The 18,440-nt window shown below is 35.7% G+C and overlaps 1 protein-coding gene across 3 annotated transcripts in view; it reads right to left on the bottom strand.

Annotated features, from left to right (window-relative positions):
- Positions 1-18,440, bottom strand: part of fhod3a (formin homology 2 domain containing 3a) — a 46,734-nt gene that overhangs the window by 22,619 nt on the left and 5,675 nt on the right. For all 3 annotated transcript variants that reach the window (XM_026289306.1, XM_026289307.1, XM_026289305.1), the window contains exons 2-8: positions 16,782-16,894; positions 13,824-13,888; positions 4,460-4,527; positions 1,998-2,103; positions 1,135-1,229; positions 942-1,053; positions 21-115 (exon numbers count right to left, since the gene is read on the bottom strand). In XM_026289306.1, the coding sequence (XP_026145091.1) occupies positions 21-115; positions 942-1,053; positions 1,135-1,229; positions 1,998-2,103; positions 4,460-4,527; positions 13,824-13,888; positions 16,782-16,894 (654 nt within the window). The remainder of the gene's footprint in view (positions 1-20; positions 116-941; positions 1,054-1,134; positions 1,230-1,997; positions 2,104-4,459; positions 4,528-13,823; positions 13,889-16,781; positions 16,895-18,440) is intronic.

The raw sequence follows: 18,440 nt of genomic DNA on the forward strand, positions 1-18,440 counted from the left end.
TGTGTGTGTGTGTGTCTCACCTTGTTAATGAGGGTCATCACATAGACCAGCAGCTCTGTGTCCACACCGTCCTTCTCTGCTAAAATCTCCATGGCGTTTGACCACAGCTTACAGCCTGACCACACACACACACACACACGTTATTAATTATAATGTAATTTATTATTTAAATTATTTAATGTATCATTATTTACATAATATCAGTTAAAAGAAATAAAATATGGAATTACATTGTGAAATTATTTCAAGGACAATTAAAAATTTTTCCCCAAAAACCATATTACCGTAAACCAAAAATGAAAAATAATTATTTAATAATTTATTGACACTTCAGGATCAATGCACGCATCCATACTTTCTATTATATATTTATAATATAAATATTTCTAATTACAAATATATATAGCTTTAATTATTTATTAACTGTGCATTGATTATTTTTTATACCCATTCATAAGGTGTTTCAATTTATACAAATATGAATGCTTTACTATTGTATTACATAATTATTAATCATTGCAGTTAATTTTTAGAGGAAATGTTTTTATTTTAAAAAAGTCTTTTATTTTTTGTGTGTGTGTGTGTGTGCGTGTGTCTGTGTGTGTCTGTGTGTGTGTGTGTGTGTGTGTGTGTGTGTGTGTGTGTGTCTGTGTGTGTGTGTGTGTGTGTGTGTGTGTGTGTTTGTGTCTGTCTGTGTGTGTGTGTGTCTGTCTGTCTGTGTGTGTGTGTGTGTGTGTGTGTGTCTGTGTGTGTCTGTGTGTGTCTGTGTGTGTGTGTGTGTGCGTGTGTCTGTGTGTGTCTGTGTGTGTGTGTCTGTGTGTGTGTGTGTGTGTGTGTGTGTGTGTCTGTGTGTGTGTGTGTGTGTGTGTGTGTGTGTGTGTGTTTGTGTCTGTCTGTGTGTGTGTCTGTCTGTCTGTGTGTGTGTGTGTGTGTGTGTATACCTCTCTTAGAGTCCACAGTGTTGATGGCCTGGATGAGCAGCGGTGCGTTGGACTCTGAATACTCAACAAACACCAGCAGCAGCTTCAGAGATGTCTTGACCACCAGACGAAACTGAACACACACACACACACACACGCATTGCTTCTCACTCTTACTCTGTTCGTCACACACACTGATCAAACGGCGCATCACCTTTGAACCGATGAGCAGGTAGAGCCACTGGATGGTCTCGGTGTGACCTATGACCCCGTTCATCCCATCCACATACAGCATGATCTGACCCAGAGCTGCAGAGACAAACACACGCCAGTGAACGCTCATTAGCATAAACCTGATGGAAGTGGGTGGGGCTTAATGTTAATTGTTTATTAGTTGTTTATCTTTTAAAAAATAATGCAGCATGGTAGAATTTGGTATTACTTTAACTTTATTAATAAATAATAATTCATTATTAATTTAAAATCATAAATTAAGTATCATTAATTTATTAATAGTGTGTTTATTATAAATAAATAAAAATAGAGTAGCATTTGTTGTTGCTTTGAAATTATTAATAATTAATAACAATTTATGATTAATTGAATATTATATTATAAATGAAGTACAATTAGTTATTTTTCTAGTTTGAATTATTTATTAGTTGTGCATTAACTTTTTTTTTAAATGTATAAATTATTGTAGTATTTGGTGTGGCATTAAATTCCTGCTAATTTGAACAAAAAAAAACTATATTACAATAATGTTAACCATTGTTATTATTATTTTAAAATAATTACAAAACACAGAAATAAACCTCAGTAGAAATCAGATGAAATACAGGAATGATAATAAAAATGTTGCCATTACAGTGAACTAAGGGTAAAAAATGAAGAAATCTATTATGAAGAAACATTTATCACAATATTAAATCGTTTATCAAAAAAGTGTATTAAAAACAGTAATAAAAATGGCAACCAAAAGGTGGCGCTGTTCTCCGTCATATGGATAAATGACTTTATAATGCATGAGATATTATTTTTTTTAGAAGTCTGAGGATGCAAATGAAGCAAACGAACCTCTGAGGATGTAGTTCTGGTAGTTCTGATCCGCTTCAGCGCCGACCTTAACTAAACACGTCAGACCTTCGGCCATAACGAACTCATGAACCAGGTCCTTATCGTCCTGCACACACACACACACACACACACGCACGCACACACGGTCATCCGATGGCCTCACACTGCACTTTAATGTATGCAGTTTTGACAATATAACACGTGTTTAAGAAAAAACTTTTAGGTTTAGGATAGGCAATTATTTAGGATAGCAATCGTAGTCAGCTTTTCATAAAAACAAATTAATTCGTAATTTGTTAATTAAGAGGCAAAAGAAAACCTGAAAACTATAACCATAAAAAAACTATAATTACTTAAAACTTTAACTGAAACAAAAAATTCATAACATATAAAAAAAACGTAATATTATATAATATTTCTCATTTTCATTTAGTTGAACTTGATCATCATCAACCATCAAGAATTATACATTTGTTTTTAACCACATTTAAATTAATTATACACCATAAACCATTTAATCCCTTTGTATCCTTCTTGTGTTCGTGCTCATCACATCTCACACATTGCATTCTCCTACCCAGTCCATTTGTGTAGTTCTGTAGATACTGCTCTCTCCCATTGTTGACAGTATGAATGATATTATTGACCATTATTGACCAAAAAGTGGTGGAGAAACTTATTGATTTGTCATGCCCTGACCTCCTCATTAGCTGAGCTGGTGGAGGCAGCGATGGGATGGAGAGTGGCTCAGAGGGGCTTGCCAGAGAGGTGAGAGCTGGAGGGCACTCGTCTTAAAGGGAACCTGTCAGCAGGTGAGTGTCTTCAAAGATGAACCCATGCCAACAGACCCTAAACCTCCAGTAGGTCACGTATGGTTCAGAGACCATGGGGCTAGCCCCCTCCCTGCCCTCTTGGCAACGGAAAGTGAGACAGAAGGTTGAGTCCAGGGATTCCACTAACATTTTTTATAAGATCTTTCCATAGGTGACAGTGGGGGGGTGGGGGGTTCTTTGGTAGAGAACAGGAGAAGACTGCCTTCTGCACTTCTAGTGGGCACTGGCATTACCGGGTTCCTTTCGGCCTGCATGGGGCACCTGCCACTTTCCAGCGGATGATGGATGTCATTCTTTGACCCCATCACACCTTTGCAGCGGCTTATCTTACCTGTCGTTCATGTGGAGACCTGGGAGGAACATCTCAACTGACTCCTGATCCTGTCAGATCTCATAAGGGCAGTACTCACAGCCAACCCCTGGAAGTGTCATCTAGGACTCACGGAAGCACTGACCCTTGAATATCTCATCAAACCTCAAGAAGATAAGATTGCAGGGGTTCGTATCTATCCTCAGACAACATCTAAGAGCCAGGTATGTGCCTTACTGGGTTTATTGGGATTCTATCGATGCTTAATCCCTAACTTCTCCACTCTAGCCTGTCCACTCACAGACCTGACCGGGAAACAACAGCCTGAGAAGGTGCAGTGGTCACCAGCAACAGAGAAGACACTTCAATGCCTCTAGAACTGATCCACCATGGACCGACTTCACATTGCCCTTCATCTTACAGAGGGACACGTCAGAGTCTCAGGGTGGTCCTTTCCCAAGAGTTCCAGAGTGAGGGGCATCCTGTCCTGTAAGTCTGAAACTGTCCCCAGCAGAAATCTGCAGCTGTGCAACTGAGGAACAGGAGATCCTGGCCATACAGTGGGCAGTCCTAGAACTTCGCTATTACCTCCTCGGGTGCTTCTTTACTCTCATCATGGGCCATGCTCCTCTTCAACAGATGGCCAGAGCCAAGGAAACCAATGTCCGCTGGTAACCCGCTGGTTCTTATCTCTCCAGGACTACCATAGAGCACAGAGCGGGTCAGAAGAATGGGAATTCAGATGGACTCTCAAGGATGATTCATAGCGAGTCAGGTCATGTGGTTATATAACTAATATACTAACTCCCCCCCCCCCAATCTCCCACTTCACCCGTCTTGTCTCCTTATGCTCTCCACAGGACCGGGACGACGTTGCGGGGGTTGTAGTGTCAGTGGCTGTCAATGTCAGTGTCAGCTTTATCCCTGGCAACCCTATTCATGTCAGGCTGGAGAATGAGGAACCACAAACGAGGAACCACCTGATCACAGTCAGATAAAAGAGGCTAAGTTACAGACACACAGGGAGAACTACTACAAGAAGGAAAAGACCCTCCCCTTTCCTGAGTCACAGTCAACCACTGCGTACTGTTTAATCTCTCCTACCTGGCTGCATAGAGTACAGAAGAAGGGGATTTTGTTCACTTACCGTTGTTACACCTTAGAGGTTTCCTTCTCATTGTGCACTCTACCAATAAAAGCCACTCTGGGGACTAGAAGCACTTGTGGTTGTTTGTGCCACATATATATCACTACAAATATAATAATATCTCTGTGATGCTTAAATAACACTGCAGTGAAGTAAATGTGTGTTTTTATACCTGGAATATCTGCTTGAGGGAAAACAGCGCCCTCCTCAGGTCACGGCCATTGGAGTTATACAGCTTCTCTAGATTGAGAGAGAGAGTGAGAGAGAGACATAGAGAGAGAGAGAGAGAGAGAGACATAGAGAGAGAGAGAGAGATGTAACTCTAATGTAAGATGTTACATGACTGTAATGATGGGGAAGTGGAGACAGAGCAACACTTCCTCACCAGCAGCGCTAACTATGAAGAAATTAGAAATACCTTTTATCCCAGGTTTGAAACACTTTACCCTGACTTCAAAACTTCAATATTCAATATAAAACAGAACTTCAATATTTATTAGGTGAAAAACATGATTATATCTTACTAGCAGCTAGAAACATTGATGCCTGTCATAAGAGGGAGGAGTCAATAAATCAGTGATGCGGATACACACACACACACACACACACACACACACACACACCACTGAATTTTAAATTGTTCAAAGAATTCATTTGTTCTATTTTGTTTAATTATATATACATGCGTACTGTGTATATTTATTTATTTATAATTTTTATCCATTGTAACAACTGTCATGCTAATAATGCGCACACTGAATTGAATTAAACGAGTGAACGAGTGACAGTGCATCAGTCAGATGATGATGAAGTCACTCATGCTCAAAAATCAAATGTTTTCAGACACAAATCTCTTCAGAGCATCATTTACAGCAGCGTCCAACAGAGGATTGTTGTCCGAAAGCAAACCGACCGCAGTCTGAGGACACAAACCGGTTTAGTCTGATCCAGACTTGTTCACCTTCCCGCCGGCGAGAACATCACGCTCCACTAACAGCACAGATCAATCTCAGATCGATTTCATGCGCTCAGTGATCAGTCTGATGCTGCTATCATCAATAACACACGTGTTTGGATTAAATACGGTTCATACACTTCCATCCTAATCACACCACATTACTATTTCACACCAGACTCGTACTGCACTGCTGTTTCTTCATTTAAAATAAGATTTTTATGACATTTTTTATGAAATCCAAATATTATTCGACTGTATTATTATTTTTTTGAGTATTATCATTAGCATTTAAATACTTGTTTTTATTAGAATATTTACCTGGGCATTGAATTAGCGTATTTATAAATTAATAGTATATAAATACAAAACATCTTTTTAGCTACCTGCCAATGCTACATCCCTAATTTTTTAACTTTAACTTGATGTAGTAAAATAATTAAATATAAAACTGGAAATATAGACATATTTTGACATATTTTGGCAACATTTCTCAGATTAATTTAGTTCGGCGATGTACTAAAAAACTCAAAACTATATATAAAATAATAAAAATGTAAAAAACAACAACACAAATTGCTACAAATTTAACTGAAAAAAAAAATCTAAATAAATTCTATAATAGTATCTAAATGATATTACATTACTGCAGTCATTTTCTCATGTAGTTATTTGTATTAATTTTGTACTTGTAAAGAGAAGTGTCTGATAATAAAAGCTCTCTGTGTTTTGTGCTGTTTTCTGAGACTGACAAGCAGCTGTTGTTCATGTCATCGAGACATAAAGACACACGTGTTTCATCTGAACATCAGTCGCACCGACCCCTCACTGTCAATCAGCTGCAGATTTACACTCAGCTTCCTGTCTCTAACAGAGCCACTTCCTGCTGCTTTCATCCAGATCATATATCCACCTCTAATTAAAACTCTGCTGTCTCTGACTGTGAGTGTGTGTGTGTGTGTGTGTGTGCGTGCATGTATGTGCCTGTGCAAGTGTGTGTGTGTGAATGTGAGAGTGTGAGAGAAAGAAAGGGTGTGTGTGTGAGAGAGAGAGAGTGTGTGTGTGTGTGTGTGTGTGTGTGTGTGAGTGTGTGTGTGATAGAGAAGGTGTGTATATATGCCTGTGCGAGTGTGTGTGTGTGTGTGTGTGTGCGTGTATGTGTCTATGCACAAGCACAAATGCACAATGTGTGTATGCGTGTAAGTGTGTGTGTGTGTGCATGTGTATATATGAGTGTTCGTGCATGCATGTGTCCATGTGTGTGTGTGCGCGTGTGTGTGTGTGTATGATGTGTAAGTGTGTTGTTCGCATGCATGTGTGAGTGTCTGTGTGTGTGCGTGCATGCATGCATATGTGAGTGTGTTTGTGAGTGTGTGTGTGTGTGTGTGTGCGTGCGTGCGTGAATGCATGCATGCATATGTGAGTGTGTATGCGTGCCTTTGAGTGTGTGTGTGTGTACGTGCGTGCATGCATGAATATGTGAGTGTGTATGCGTGCCTTTGAGTGTGCGTGTGTATTTCACTGTGTATTTCTCCTGGTGTAATCCAGCAGGTTTTTTTGTTCTCCAGCCAGATCCTAATCAGATTATGAGTGACCCGACTGGTTAATCTCAGCAGTGTAATCTGGACACAAGCTCAGATTCCTTCATTCACACACAGAGCCTTAATAAACACTCACAAGCACATGAGGGGTAAGGCAGATACATGATAAGAAGAATAATATCATTATTTCAATCTATAAACGTTTACATTTTATTTTATCAATTAAAAGATGATGATTATTATTATATTATTAAGAATAAATTGTGTCAATTTATAGAGTGCATTTTCTATATTGGAAACCCTAAAGCATAATTGATATAATAAAATAAAACTTTATTATTAAAAATAAAATAATAAATCATTATTTTAATTTCTGAAGTGCTTGTTGCCAAATCTTAAAGTGCTTTATAAACTGAAATAACAAAATAAAAATGTTATAAAATTTTACTTAGATAATAATAATACTAATCAAATATTATTTTTTATTTATAAAGTGCTTAACACAAATCTTAAAGCACTTTATAATAATAATTTATTAATAACAAAAGTTTTAAGGTTTTTATTTATAACACAAATTTTACCATTAATAAAAATATACACAATAATAATAACAACAATCATTATCATTGCAAACTTTGAATAAACTAAAGCTTTATAAATTGAAACAAATTATTATTTACATATATATTTAAGAACTTAATAAGCTCTTAAAGCATTTTATATGTTGACAAAAAAAATTACTAAAATAAGAAACTAATAAGAACTTTATTAAAATTAAACCTAACCATAAAATAATAAAAACATAAATTAATATTGTTATTATTATAAAATTATTACATTTCTAAAGCACTTTCTTGCAAATCCCTCCCAAGGTGCTGTACAGTAAGAAAATACAGTATCTCTTATTACAGATTGAGATGGTCTAAGGACTCCCTGACCTTTGACCTCTGCAGCAGCTGCTGTCCATCAGACGGAGTCAGAAGGGGTCACGACTAACGGCTCGCGTCACACGGTCTCATGTTCACAGCACAGCAATACTCGGAAGTGTCCTGTTATTAGCAGCTGATATCATGCCATATATATTTCTGATATATTGTGTTCCTGCAGCCGGTCACCTGTGGTCTGACAGCAGCTCTGTCGGCTCCACTGGGCTCTGCTTACTCATGCTGAAACACTCCTGAACCAAAAAACATCTAAAATTACAGAATGAGCTGCTGACTCGAGACCAAACACAGACTAAAAATACAGCACAGAGTCAAAAGTGTGTGCACTTCAAAACAATCTGTGCTATCAGCTGAAACAAAACAACAAACTCAAAAGCAATGCAGTAAACAACACTGAAAACTCCACATTACCTACACCCTAGCAACCACTCACAAAACTAAATAGCAATGCAAATAGGTTAAACCTTTACTAATTTCATAGTAACCTTATATTAGCACCCTATGAACAACCCACATATCTGTGCGTGCAAAACCACTCACGTTGTCTTTGAAGGCAACCAGTATTTACAATAATCGTGATATTCAAATCATGAAATATCGGCATCGTGTTAATTTAGGGTGTGAAGATATACTGGTATTGGCGATAACCACAATATTTAAAATTACTAGACGTTACATTAACCTGTCAGCAGCGGTTTCCTTCGTTCATATATTTAAATAAAGGGGCGATTCTTTAATTAAGTACCGCATTTTCTTTACTTGTCTTAATTTTGTATTTGTATTTTCAATCAAGTCATGGCCAATACATGTGCCTAGCACTTGATTTTGTATTTATTATAGTCTATTAAACAGCATTTATTCTTCAGCTCAATCTCATATTCACAATAAAACATTAGTTTGAATGTCCTGAGGAAAGCGATATCTTTGTCATAATATCCTTTCATCTGTTAAGGGTGATTTATGATGACAGCGCTGCGAATGCATTTGTTGTTTGCGTCTTACAAACCGTTGTTTAAAGTAAAAATATCTTCTGTTCTAGTATTTTTCAAAATAAAAGTCTTTATTGCTGACTCGTAAAAAGTCACTTGTTGCCATCTAATTGTGGAAGAAATATTTTACTAAAAACACAATCACGAACACCGTTTCCCAATACTAAATATTACTATTGATTACATTGAATAATAATATTTAATAAACAATAACAACAACAGCCATCATAAAAGTTGCTATGCAATTCAGTCAAAAGTACAAAGGCATATAATATTCTTATTTAAAATATTATATATTACTTTATATTACTTTTTAGAATAATAAAATGCAGGCTAAGCTTAAAAGACGCTATTGGCAAAATCATCATAATGTGCTTCATAATGCATTATGAATAAATGTACATTGCATAGTGTGGCTCCAGTATTTCTGAGTAAGTGACTAAATGTATGTGAAACGCTGTTGGTGTGTTGAGGGTGGTATCTGATCCTCGGCCGTGTGATTATTTATATCTGCAGCTGCAGTGGCTCGTGTGTCTGAAACTGAGATCCAGATCCGACGCACCGCATGCTTCATGCCGCTTTAACAGAGCAAAGCGCTTCCTGTTTCCAGCCGTGACATCACTGGGTCCGAATGCTACTCTGTTACCTTGGCGACAGCGGACTGCAAAAGTCTGACCTCTTCACTCAGAGGTCACTGACCCAGATTTACTCCATTATACGCATTAGTATACAATAACAGACACTTTTAGGGTTTTGTTGCACTGATTTGGAAGCAAAATCTGCTGAATTTCTGAGAGCAGGTGCAGAATCTGCAAGCATGAGATTGGATGTATTTAGAGTGATGAAATGTGACTACGATGAAAATTATATTTTTTTCTCAATTTCACACTATTATTCACCAAAATATGAACAGCAAAGTTTCCAAAACACGAAACTTTACTCACACATTCATGACTCTGATTGAGAAAGACTTTATGACTTTGTGTAACAAAATTTGAAGCACAAATAAAACATCGAACGATTTTTCAAGCAGTTTAAAAATCGAATGTGACCTGCGACACATAAATATGACTTCACATGATATTACAATTTCCCGTAAGCCCTTAACTGTGCTTTTGAATGTTAAAAATAACCCAGATAACAGACAGACCACAGGACCTGAGAGAGAACAGGCACAATCATTCTCACTAAAGTTCCCAGAATTCACACCTTCATGCCTGCTGTGATGTCACCACTTCCCACAATGCCCAGCGAACGACAGCTGCACACACACACACACACACACACACACACACGCTCACTGTATGCTAATGGACAGGCGGTTTCTGTCACTTCCATTCCACACATGACATTAACTCTCATAACAATGACAAGCTGATGCTGAGAGAGGAAACACAGATAAACGACTCTCATAAACTGATAGAGACCGAGTCAAACAATCAGGCCATAAAACACACAGATACCAGCCAGCGCGAGCCGTTCCTGCCTTTACATAGATGTCCGTTAAAGAACTGTGTGGTTAAAATAAAACAGTTTAGTGAGTGTGACGGTTTGTTTCTTACATGAAAGACCATTAACTGGTTAATTGTGCTAATAAACGTAATGTAAGAACAGTTACTGGATTATCTGATGTGATTGAGTTCAAATGTAGAATACAGTGTAAAATACAAACAAAGCTAATACATAAAAAGGGTTAAAAAACACTATAGAATATAAATATAAACAATATAAAATATATATGAAAAAAGTGAAAATATAAATGATTTAATAATTAAATTATGTGTATAAAACCTTATGCTGTGTAATTTAAACTACTATACAATTACTTAAAATATATAAAACATTTAATATGTAACAAATATAGAAAAAGAACAATACAATATAAATAAAGTAAAAAATATTTACAAAAAATTACAAAATTATTTTGTGTAGTATAACTACATTTTATATAAAGTTGTATATAAAAATATACATATACATTTATAGAATCTAAAACATAAAACATATATAAAAAACAATATAGAAATATATTATATTCAGATATACAAAATAGATGTCATAATAATGCAAATGTTTTCAGCAGTTTAGCTGGTGTTTACATGTGTGTTTTTCAGCCATACTGGCAGGACTGTGTGTTTGTGTGTGTGCGTGTGTGTGTGTCTGCGTGTGTGTGTGTGTATTTTTTGAGGTTATGAGTTTAACATCAGTGTGTTTCTGCTCACAGACTGTAAAGCCATCAGCCTCTGTTTACAACACGACACACACACACTCTCTCTTTCTCTCTCTCTCTCTCTCTCACACACACACACACACACACACACTGACACACACAGGTTTTTACTGTAAATGTTGCTGGTTTTTAAAGACACGACTGACTGCTGACGTTGAGGACACTGAGCGTCAGGCTCTAATTAAAATGAAAAAAAAAAATGTAGTGTTGTTTAACTTTATATTTATAATTCTATATATTTATATAAATTTCATTTCATTTCCAAACATTATTTTAGCTCCCATTTATATATTCACTTATTTATGAAATTAACTCATAAATATAGTTAAATTCCTACTTCTAGAAATAATTCTAGAAATGTAATTCAACATTTAATTCAATTTATTACCATGTTTATTTAATATATATAGCTAGAAAATGAAGATTGAAAATAATAAAAAATAAAATATTATACAGCATCAAATAATATATAAAAATTCTATTTATTCTAAATATTTTCTACTTTGTAATTTTATTTTTTAGACTCTATATTGAGTGCATTATTCGTATGTGATCCAGCAGGTCATTAAATCTCTCTCTCTCTGACCTCTACAGTCTCTCTTTCACATGTTTCTGTCTTGTCAACACTTTCTAAAGATATCACAGAAACACTGCGGTGCAAACGGCATCCAGATCATCGAGCGGCTGCTAAAATATCTCCGTCATATGAGCCACAGACGCACTTCAGCTCTGATACCACAGCCCTGATCCACTGCAGACGGACACCAGCAAATACAGTCATAATCAATACAGACATTCAATAATCACGTGAGGAAGCTGCTAGATCATGATGGACTCAAAAAGATCAGATGAATCATCTGAATCAATGAATCAACTGATTCACATCATGAATCACTTGAGATCAGTTCAGATTTACTGTTAATATTACATAATCAACTTCAGCAAAAACACTGTCTCTCAAATCACACAGTCACGCTGGATTCGGTCAACCAAAACTAGACTCATAGACACATAAATATAAGCATAATATATTATATAAACATATTTTAAGATTTTATAACTTTATATTAAACTATGTAAGCGTTTGCTAATATTTTAATAAATAGTAACCAGAATTATTTTAGTACAACTGATACCCTATTATCATTTTTATCAAATTTTTAATCAAATTAAAATAATTTTTATATTTATTTTTTATTTTAATTTGAGTTAAAAAATAATAATAATTTTGTTGCGTGTTTTTGTGATTTTTACATCTATGTAGTTTTCATGAATTTTGTATTTCAGTTTTAGTTTTAGTTACTTTAATACTTTAAACTACATGAAAATAAGAAATGTTGCCTTGGAAGCCAGCTAACATAAAACAAAATAAAATATGTTTTGGTATTGAAATATTTTTAAAGTAAAGAAACACTAAACCCAGAAAACTATTAAAACCCTGATGATAGTAACACTTTACAATACTGATCCAAATGTTAATATAACCCTATTGGTTCTTCTTCTTCTTCTTGTGAAATTGAATCATATTTTTGAGGGCCTAAACATTCTCGAAAATGTACAAAATTTGCAAACACATCTGATATGGGTTGCAAAATGGCTTGATAGTGCCACAATAAAGTCCATTGGTACGATGTCTGAAACTCAACAGGTTTGGCTGTTTTTGCCATTTTCAGGCGCTGTATTGAACCGAACTCCTCCTAGAGATTTAAACCGATCAGCACCAGATCCTCTATATGTCTGTACGTGTGAACACAACATACATTAAAGCAATAAAGCACTTAAGATCACGTGATGAGGCAGTGACTCTAACAACACAACAGTAAATCCAGAGGGATTGTGGGAGTCGAGGGGAAGCAGGTGGCTAGAGACTTAAAACCCATCATCTGTCCACTTAAAGCCCCAGACACACTCACACACACACACACACTCTTACACACACTCACACACACTCACACACACACACACTCATACACACACTCACACACAGGTGTCAAATGTCCCTCTGCACTGAAACAGGAAATTGCAACAAATACAAAGGCATGCTGGGAAGTCAAGTGTGAATTGTATTGAAGCTGGTGAGAGAGGAGCATCAAAGCCCCGCCCCTGACCTTTGACCCTCCCTGCTGACACACTTGACCCGGGATCCAGGAATAGCTTCACTATCAGTGAAGGAGAGACGCTCAAACACTGTAATGATTAGAGCTTCGACTCGCTGCTAAAACTATTCCTGATGAACACAGTACTACAGCACAGGGATCCTGAACCACGGCTCTCCTGCTCATCAAGGATGCATTTATTTGACCAAAAATAGAGTACAAATATTATACTTTAAAACAGCTGTTTTAAAGACACTTTGTTTCATCAAGAATGCATTGAATTGAGCAAAAGTGAATTGATCAAATGCTGTTCTTGTGAAATTTCTGTTCATCTGTGAATCCTGGAAAATTAAATGCATCACAGTTTCCACAGAAATATTGAGCAGCACAACTGTGTTCAACATTGATAATAATCAGAAATGTTTCTTGAGCAGTAAATGATCATATTATTCTGATTTCTGAAGATCATGTGACACTGAAGACTGGATGAATGATGCTGAAAATACAGCGGAGCATCACAGAAATAAATTACACTTTAACACAGATTCACACAGAAAACAGTTATTTGAAATAATAATAATATTTTACATTTTTTAATGCATTTTTGATCAACTAAATGCAACCTTTACTGTCACTTTTGATCAATTTAATGCATTATTGATGAATACAAGTAATTTCTTGATACTGATCCTAAACTTTTTGAACGTAATGCATATAATATAGAGTGTATAGACATGTTTCTCTGTGTGTGTGTGCGTGTGTGTGTGTGTCTGAGACTCACCGATACACGCGTGAACACGGACGCTCAGCTGAGTGCGTAAGATCACACTGTGCTTCTTTCCCCTCCTGAAACACACAGAAAACAAGAGAAGATAATAACAACAAAACAGAAACGCTCGACAGATATTGACCAGACTCTACACACACACACACACTCATATACACTCTCTCACACACACACACAAACACACACACACTCACATACACTCACTCACACACACACACACACACACACACAGCTCTCCTGATACAGTACACAAGCTCTTCAGTCTTCTGGGAATCAGCTCTCTATATTCACATGCCATTGATAAGAAACACAGCGATCTTCTGTCTCATATTGTTCTTCCATCATTGTTACAGATATATCTGTGCTACTGATGACTGCTCGTGTGCTGCAGGGACACATAGACGATAATATAAAGCTTTTCAATATATTTTGTTTGATATGAGCTAATCTAATGTTTGGGATTATTAAGTCTCTTATACTGCATTTGATAAACAACAACAAAAACAGAAAAAAATCCAAATAAAACAATTACTAATCATTTATTTAAAAAAACTTACAATTAAAGTAACTGAAAATAAAAACAACAGAAATTGAAATACTAAAAATTAAATCATAAAAATGTAAAATTTAAATAAATATTTTAAAATGAAAACAAATCAATAACAAAAATAATTGAGCTAAAACTCCTAATAAAATTTATACGAAAAACAAAAAAGTGCAGTGAATCTGAAATAAAAAATAAACTAAAACATTTACTAAAACTAAATTATAAAAGTGTAAAAAATAAAATAATTATTAAATCAAAACAAAAGAGTTACTACACATTTATTAAATCATTAAAACATTTAAATGATGTGCTGCTGAATATTTTTTGTGGAAACCGTGATACGTTTCATTTTTCAGGATTCACAGAAGAACAGAAAGTTCAAGAGAAGAGCATTTAACTGAAACTGAAATCTACTGGAACTGTATTCATGTCTTCACTTTGGGTCTTTTTAATGCGTCTGAGATGAATTTGTTTATGTTATAATTACCTCTTTGACATATTTGACTGATACACACACACACACACACACCAGCGCTGACCTCTGACCCCTCAATGCAAACACTAATAAATACAGCAGGAGTTATTCACTGTGTGAGACCAACATTCAACCGCTTCACTTCAACAGCACAGAGTGTGTGTCACAAACATGTCCAGATAGACACACACACACACACACACACACACACACTCAAACACATACACACAGACAGCAAGATCTGTTTGACAGCAAAGACATTCACATGTCACTCAGCTGTCAGACGCACATCAGAACACACACACAGAACAAACACACACACACACACACACACTGCTTTCAGTCCCAGCTGTGAGAGAGAGATGCTCACACAAACACATCTAGAACAGAGTTTCCCACACTGGGCTTCATCAGTGGATGAGAAGAGATAACATAGAATTAATGAATTAATGTAGACTTTTAAAATACAACATTTCAACAATTACTAATAATTTATCAAATCATAAAAATGTTTAATTAAAATAATTTAAAATGAAACCATTAAAAATAAATGTTAACATGATTTAGAAATAAATCTCACTGTTTCCCTCTCATGTGGTAGAGCATTGTGTTAGCAAGGGCAAGGTTGGGGGTTCGAATCCCAGGGAACACATGATAGTAGAAAATGGATAAGGATAATGGATAGATATGGATAATTTGGATAATTTAATTTAAAGTTATTTTAAATAAAACTATTCAAATAAAACCTACTGAAAACTACTAAATCCAAAAATGCATATTATATGATTTAAAAATAAAGCATTTAAAAAAACAAAGCAATTCTTCAATTACTAAAAATTAGTGCTTTCAAACTATTTATCGCATCCGAAATAAAAGTTTTTGTTTACATAATATATATGTGTGTACTGTGTATATTTATTATGTATATATAAATACACACACACATGCATGTATATATTTAAGAAAAAAATATATATATTAAATATATTTATATATATTATAATATAAAATATAAGAATATAAATATTTAAATGAATAAACATTAAAATATTTTCAAAATACATACTGTATGTTTTTGTTTATATGTACAAAATAAATATACACAGTTCATATACATATATAATGTTAACAAAAAACGCATATTTCAGATGGAATTCATCGCGATTAATCATTTGACAGCACTACCAAAAATTTATTAAATAATAATACAAAATTTATTAAAATACTTGAAAACTTAAAAATATGATATAATAAAATGTACAATTCAAGTAATACAATTAATTCATAATAACTAAAATACTTAATAATTAGTTAAGCTGCATGTCAAGTCACCGTTAATTGTCATCACAGGATGGTGGACATGCAAATGTTGTTAAATTATTAATATTAAATCTCAAGTGGAAAATTCAAGTGAATATTTAGGGTGAATAATAGGGTTTATGTGTATTCAATCTTACAGGTAAAAGTCAGTAATACACCGATCATCACACACACACTGACTCATTCAACTCAGTGACGTGTGGAAAATAGTTGCCCATAATAACCCTGACTCAAGCTTCAGAGATGAATGCAGCTCTTCTCCAATCACAAAATCTGATTAAGCTCCACCCCTTCAAGCTCAAGTCCACCCAAGAGACACGCCCATATCTCAACATCCAATCAGCAGCTGCTGCACAGAAAGAGGCCACCGCCCATTTTCAACCCATGAATAAAGCACAGCTACTGCAGCGTCTGAGACTTTAAACCCCGCCCACTAACAGACGGACGACGTATTATTTTACAGGAATGTAATGATATGATCAATTTCATGATTCCTCCATCAGAGAGATGCTGTCTCACACACAAACACACACACACACACACACACACACACACACAGAATAAGACTGTCATGAGTGCAGTGTAGTGCCCTATGTAGTGTGCGTCTCACCCTGCGCAGTCTTCAGGCTGAAATCCCTCGAGTTCATCTCTCTGCTCGTCAAGAGTCGACTCCAGATCCAGATACACTCCAGTGTGAGAGAGCTGCAGAGCGCAGTCATCCAGCTGCACACACACACACACACACACTTTACAATCAAGGACAGTATCACACCGTTATCCATCAGATACAAAAAAAGGTAATTCTGAGTTTTTAATCACATAGTTCAGACTTTTCCCCCTCAACAATAAAAGTCAGACTGGCGAGATGTTGTTTAAGTCATACTTCTGGTAAGAAAACAGGCCTTCAGATATTAGTTATTCAATTCATATTTTGAATTAGTCTTTATTTGTGTATTTTCTGTTTGCTTTTTAATTTGGGTATAAGTTTTTGTAATTTTGTTGTGTGTTTTTGTCATTTTTGTTCATTTAAGAAAAAATACAGCTATATTGGTTTTATCCATTTTTCTTACAGTTATAATTTTTTTATAACTTTTTTCATTTTAGCTCACTCACACACACATGCACACAACAAACACACTCACTCAAATACAGTACACAAACACACATGCTCACTCACATACACACACATGTGCTTTCTCTTTCCTTCACTGCGCTCTCGGGACAGATTCAGAGCGTGTCGATGGATCAGGAACAGTCGTCAGATTCGACCCGCGTGTGTCAGAACACACGTCACACACGTGCTAACCGCTTCACGTGCTAAAACATTAGCATGCATGACTAAAGTGTGTGATGAGCAGCTGCGCTCGCAACAAACACAGGTGTGCATGTAAATTAATACACACTCAGCTCTCTGAATGTGGAAACTACTTCCATTGTTTATATATAACTTCACACACACACACACACATATACATATACATATATATGTATGTCTGTGTATGTGTGTGTGTGTGTGTGTGTGTGTGTGTGTCCCTGCAGCACAGAAGCAGTCATCAGTATTTCACAGATACATTTGTAGCAATAGACAACAATACATTGTGTGAGTCACAATTATACATTTCTCTTTTATGCCAAAAATCATTAGAATATTTAGTAAAGATCATGTTCATGAAGATATTTAGTACATTTCCTACTGTAAATATATATAAAAAAAAATTATAAGCAATATGCATTGCTAAGAACTTCATTTGAACAAATTTAAAGATGATTTTCTCAATATTTAGATTTTTTTGCTCCCTCAGATTCCAGATTTTCAAATAGTTGTATCTCAGACAAATATTGTCTTCCCAACAAATCACATGTAAAAAAAAATGAACCATTATGACTGGTTTTGTGGTATACAGTATATATACTAGTTTACTTATTTTATCATGCATTCCACTGAAACTGAACTCTGCTTTCTTTTCTTTCTGTTAGTGCTGGTTTGGTGGGTTTGGCGTCTCTGAGCTCGTAACACCTGCGTCTCCATCGAGTCTGAACTCTCCAAACCCTAATCAAACACTCGGCTCCCAGCTCCAGACGCAGCTTTGATTTAACACCACGCTCAGGCCAACAAACTCAGCTCATTCAAGAATGTGTCACACAAACAACAATCAATCACTACACCTGCTGGATGAAGAAGAGCATCTGCACGTCTCTGTTTATAATAACACGCTCCGATGAGGCTCATCTGACATGACCCATCTCAAACCAGCACATAATGAGTTTA

This window comes from Carassius auratus, chromosome 19 (genome assembly GCF_003368295.1).
Source record: "Carassius auratus strain Wakin chromosome 19, ASM336829v1, whole genome shotgun sequence".
In the NCBI taxonomy this organism is placed as follows: domain Eukaryota; kingdom Metazoa; phylum Chordata; class Actinopteri; order Cypriniformes; family Cyprinidae; genus Carassius; species Carassius auratus.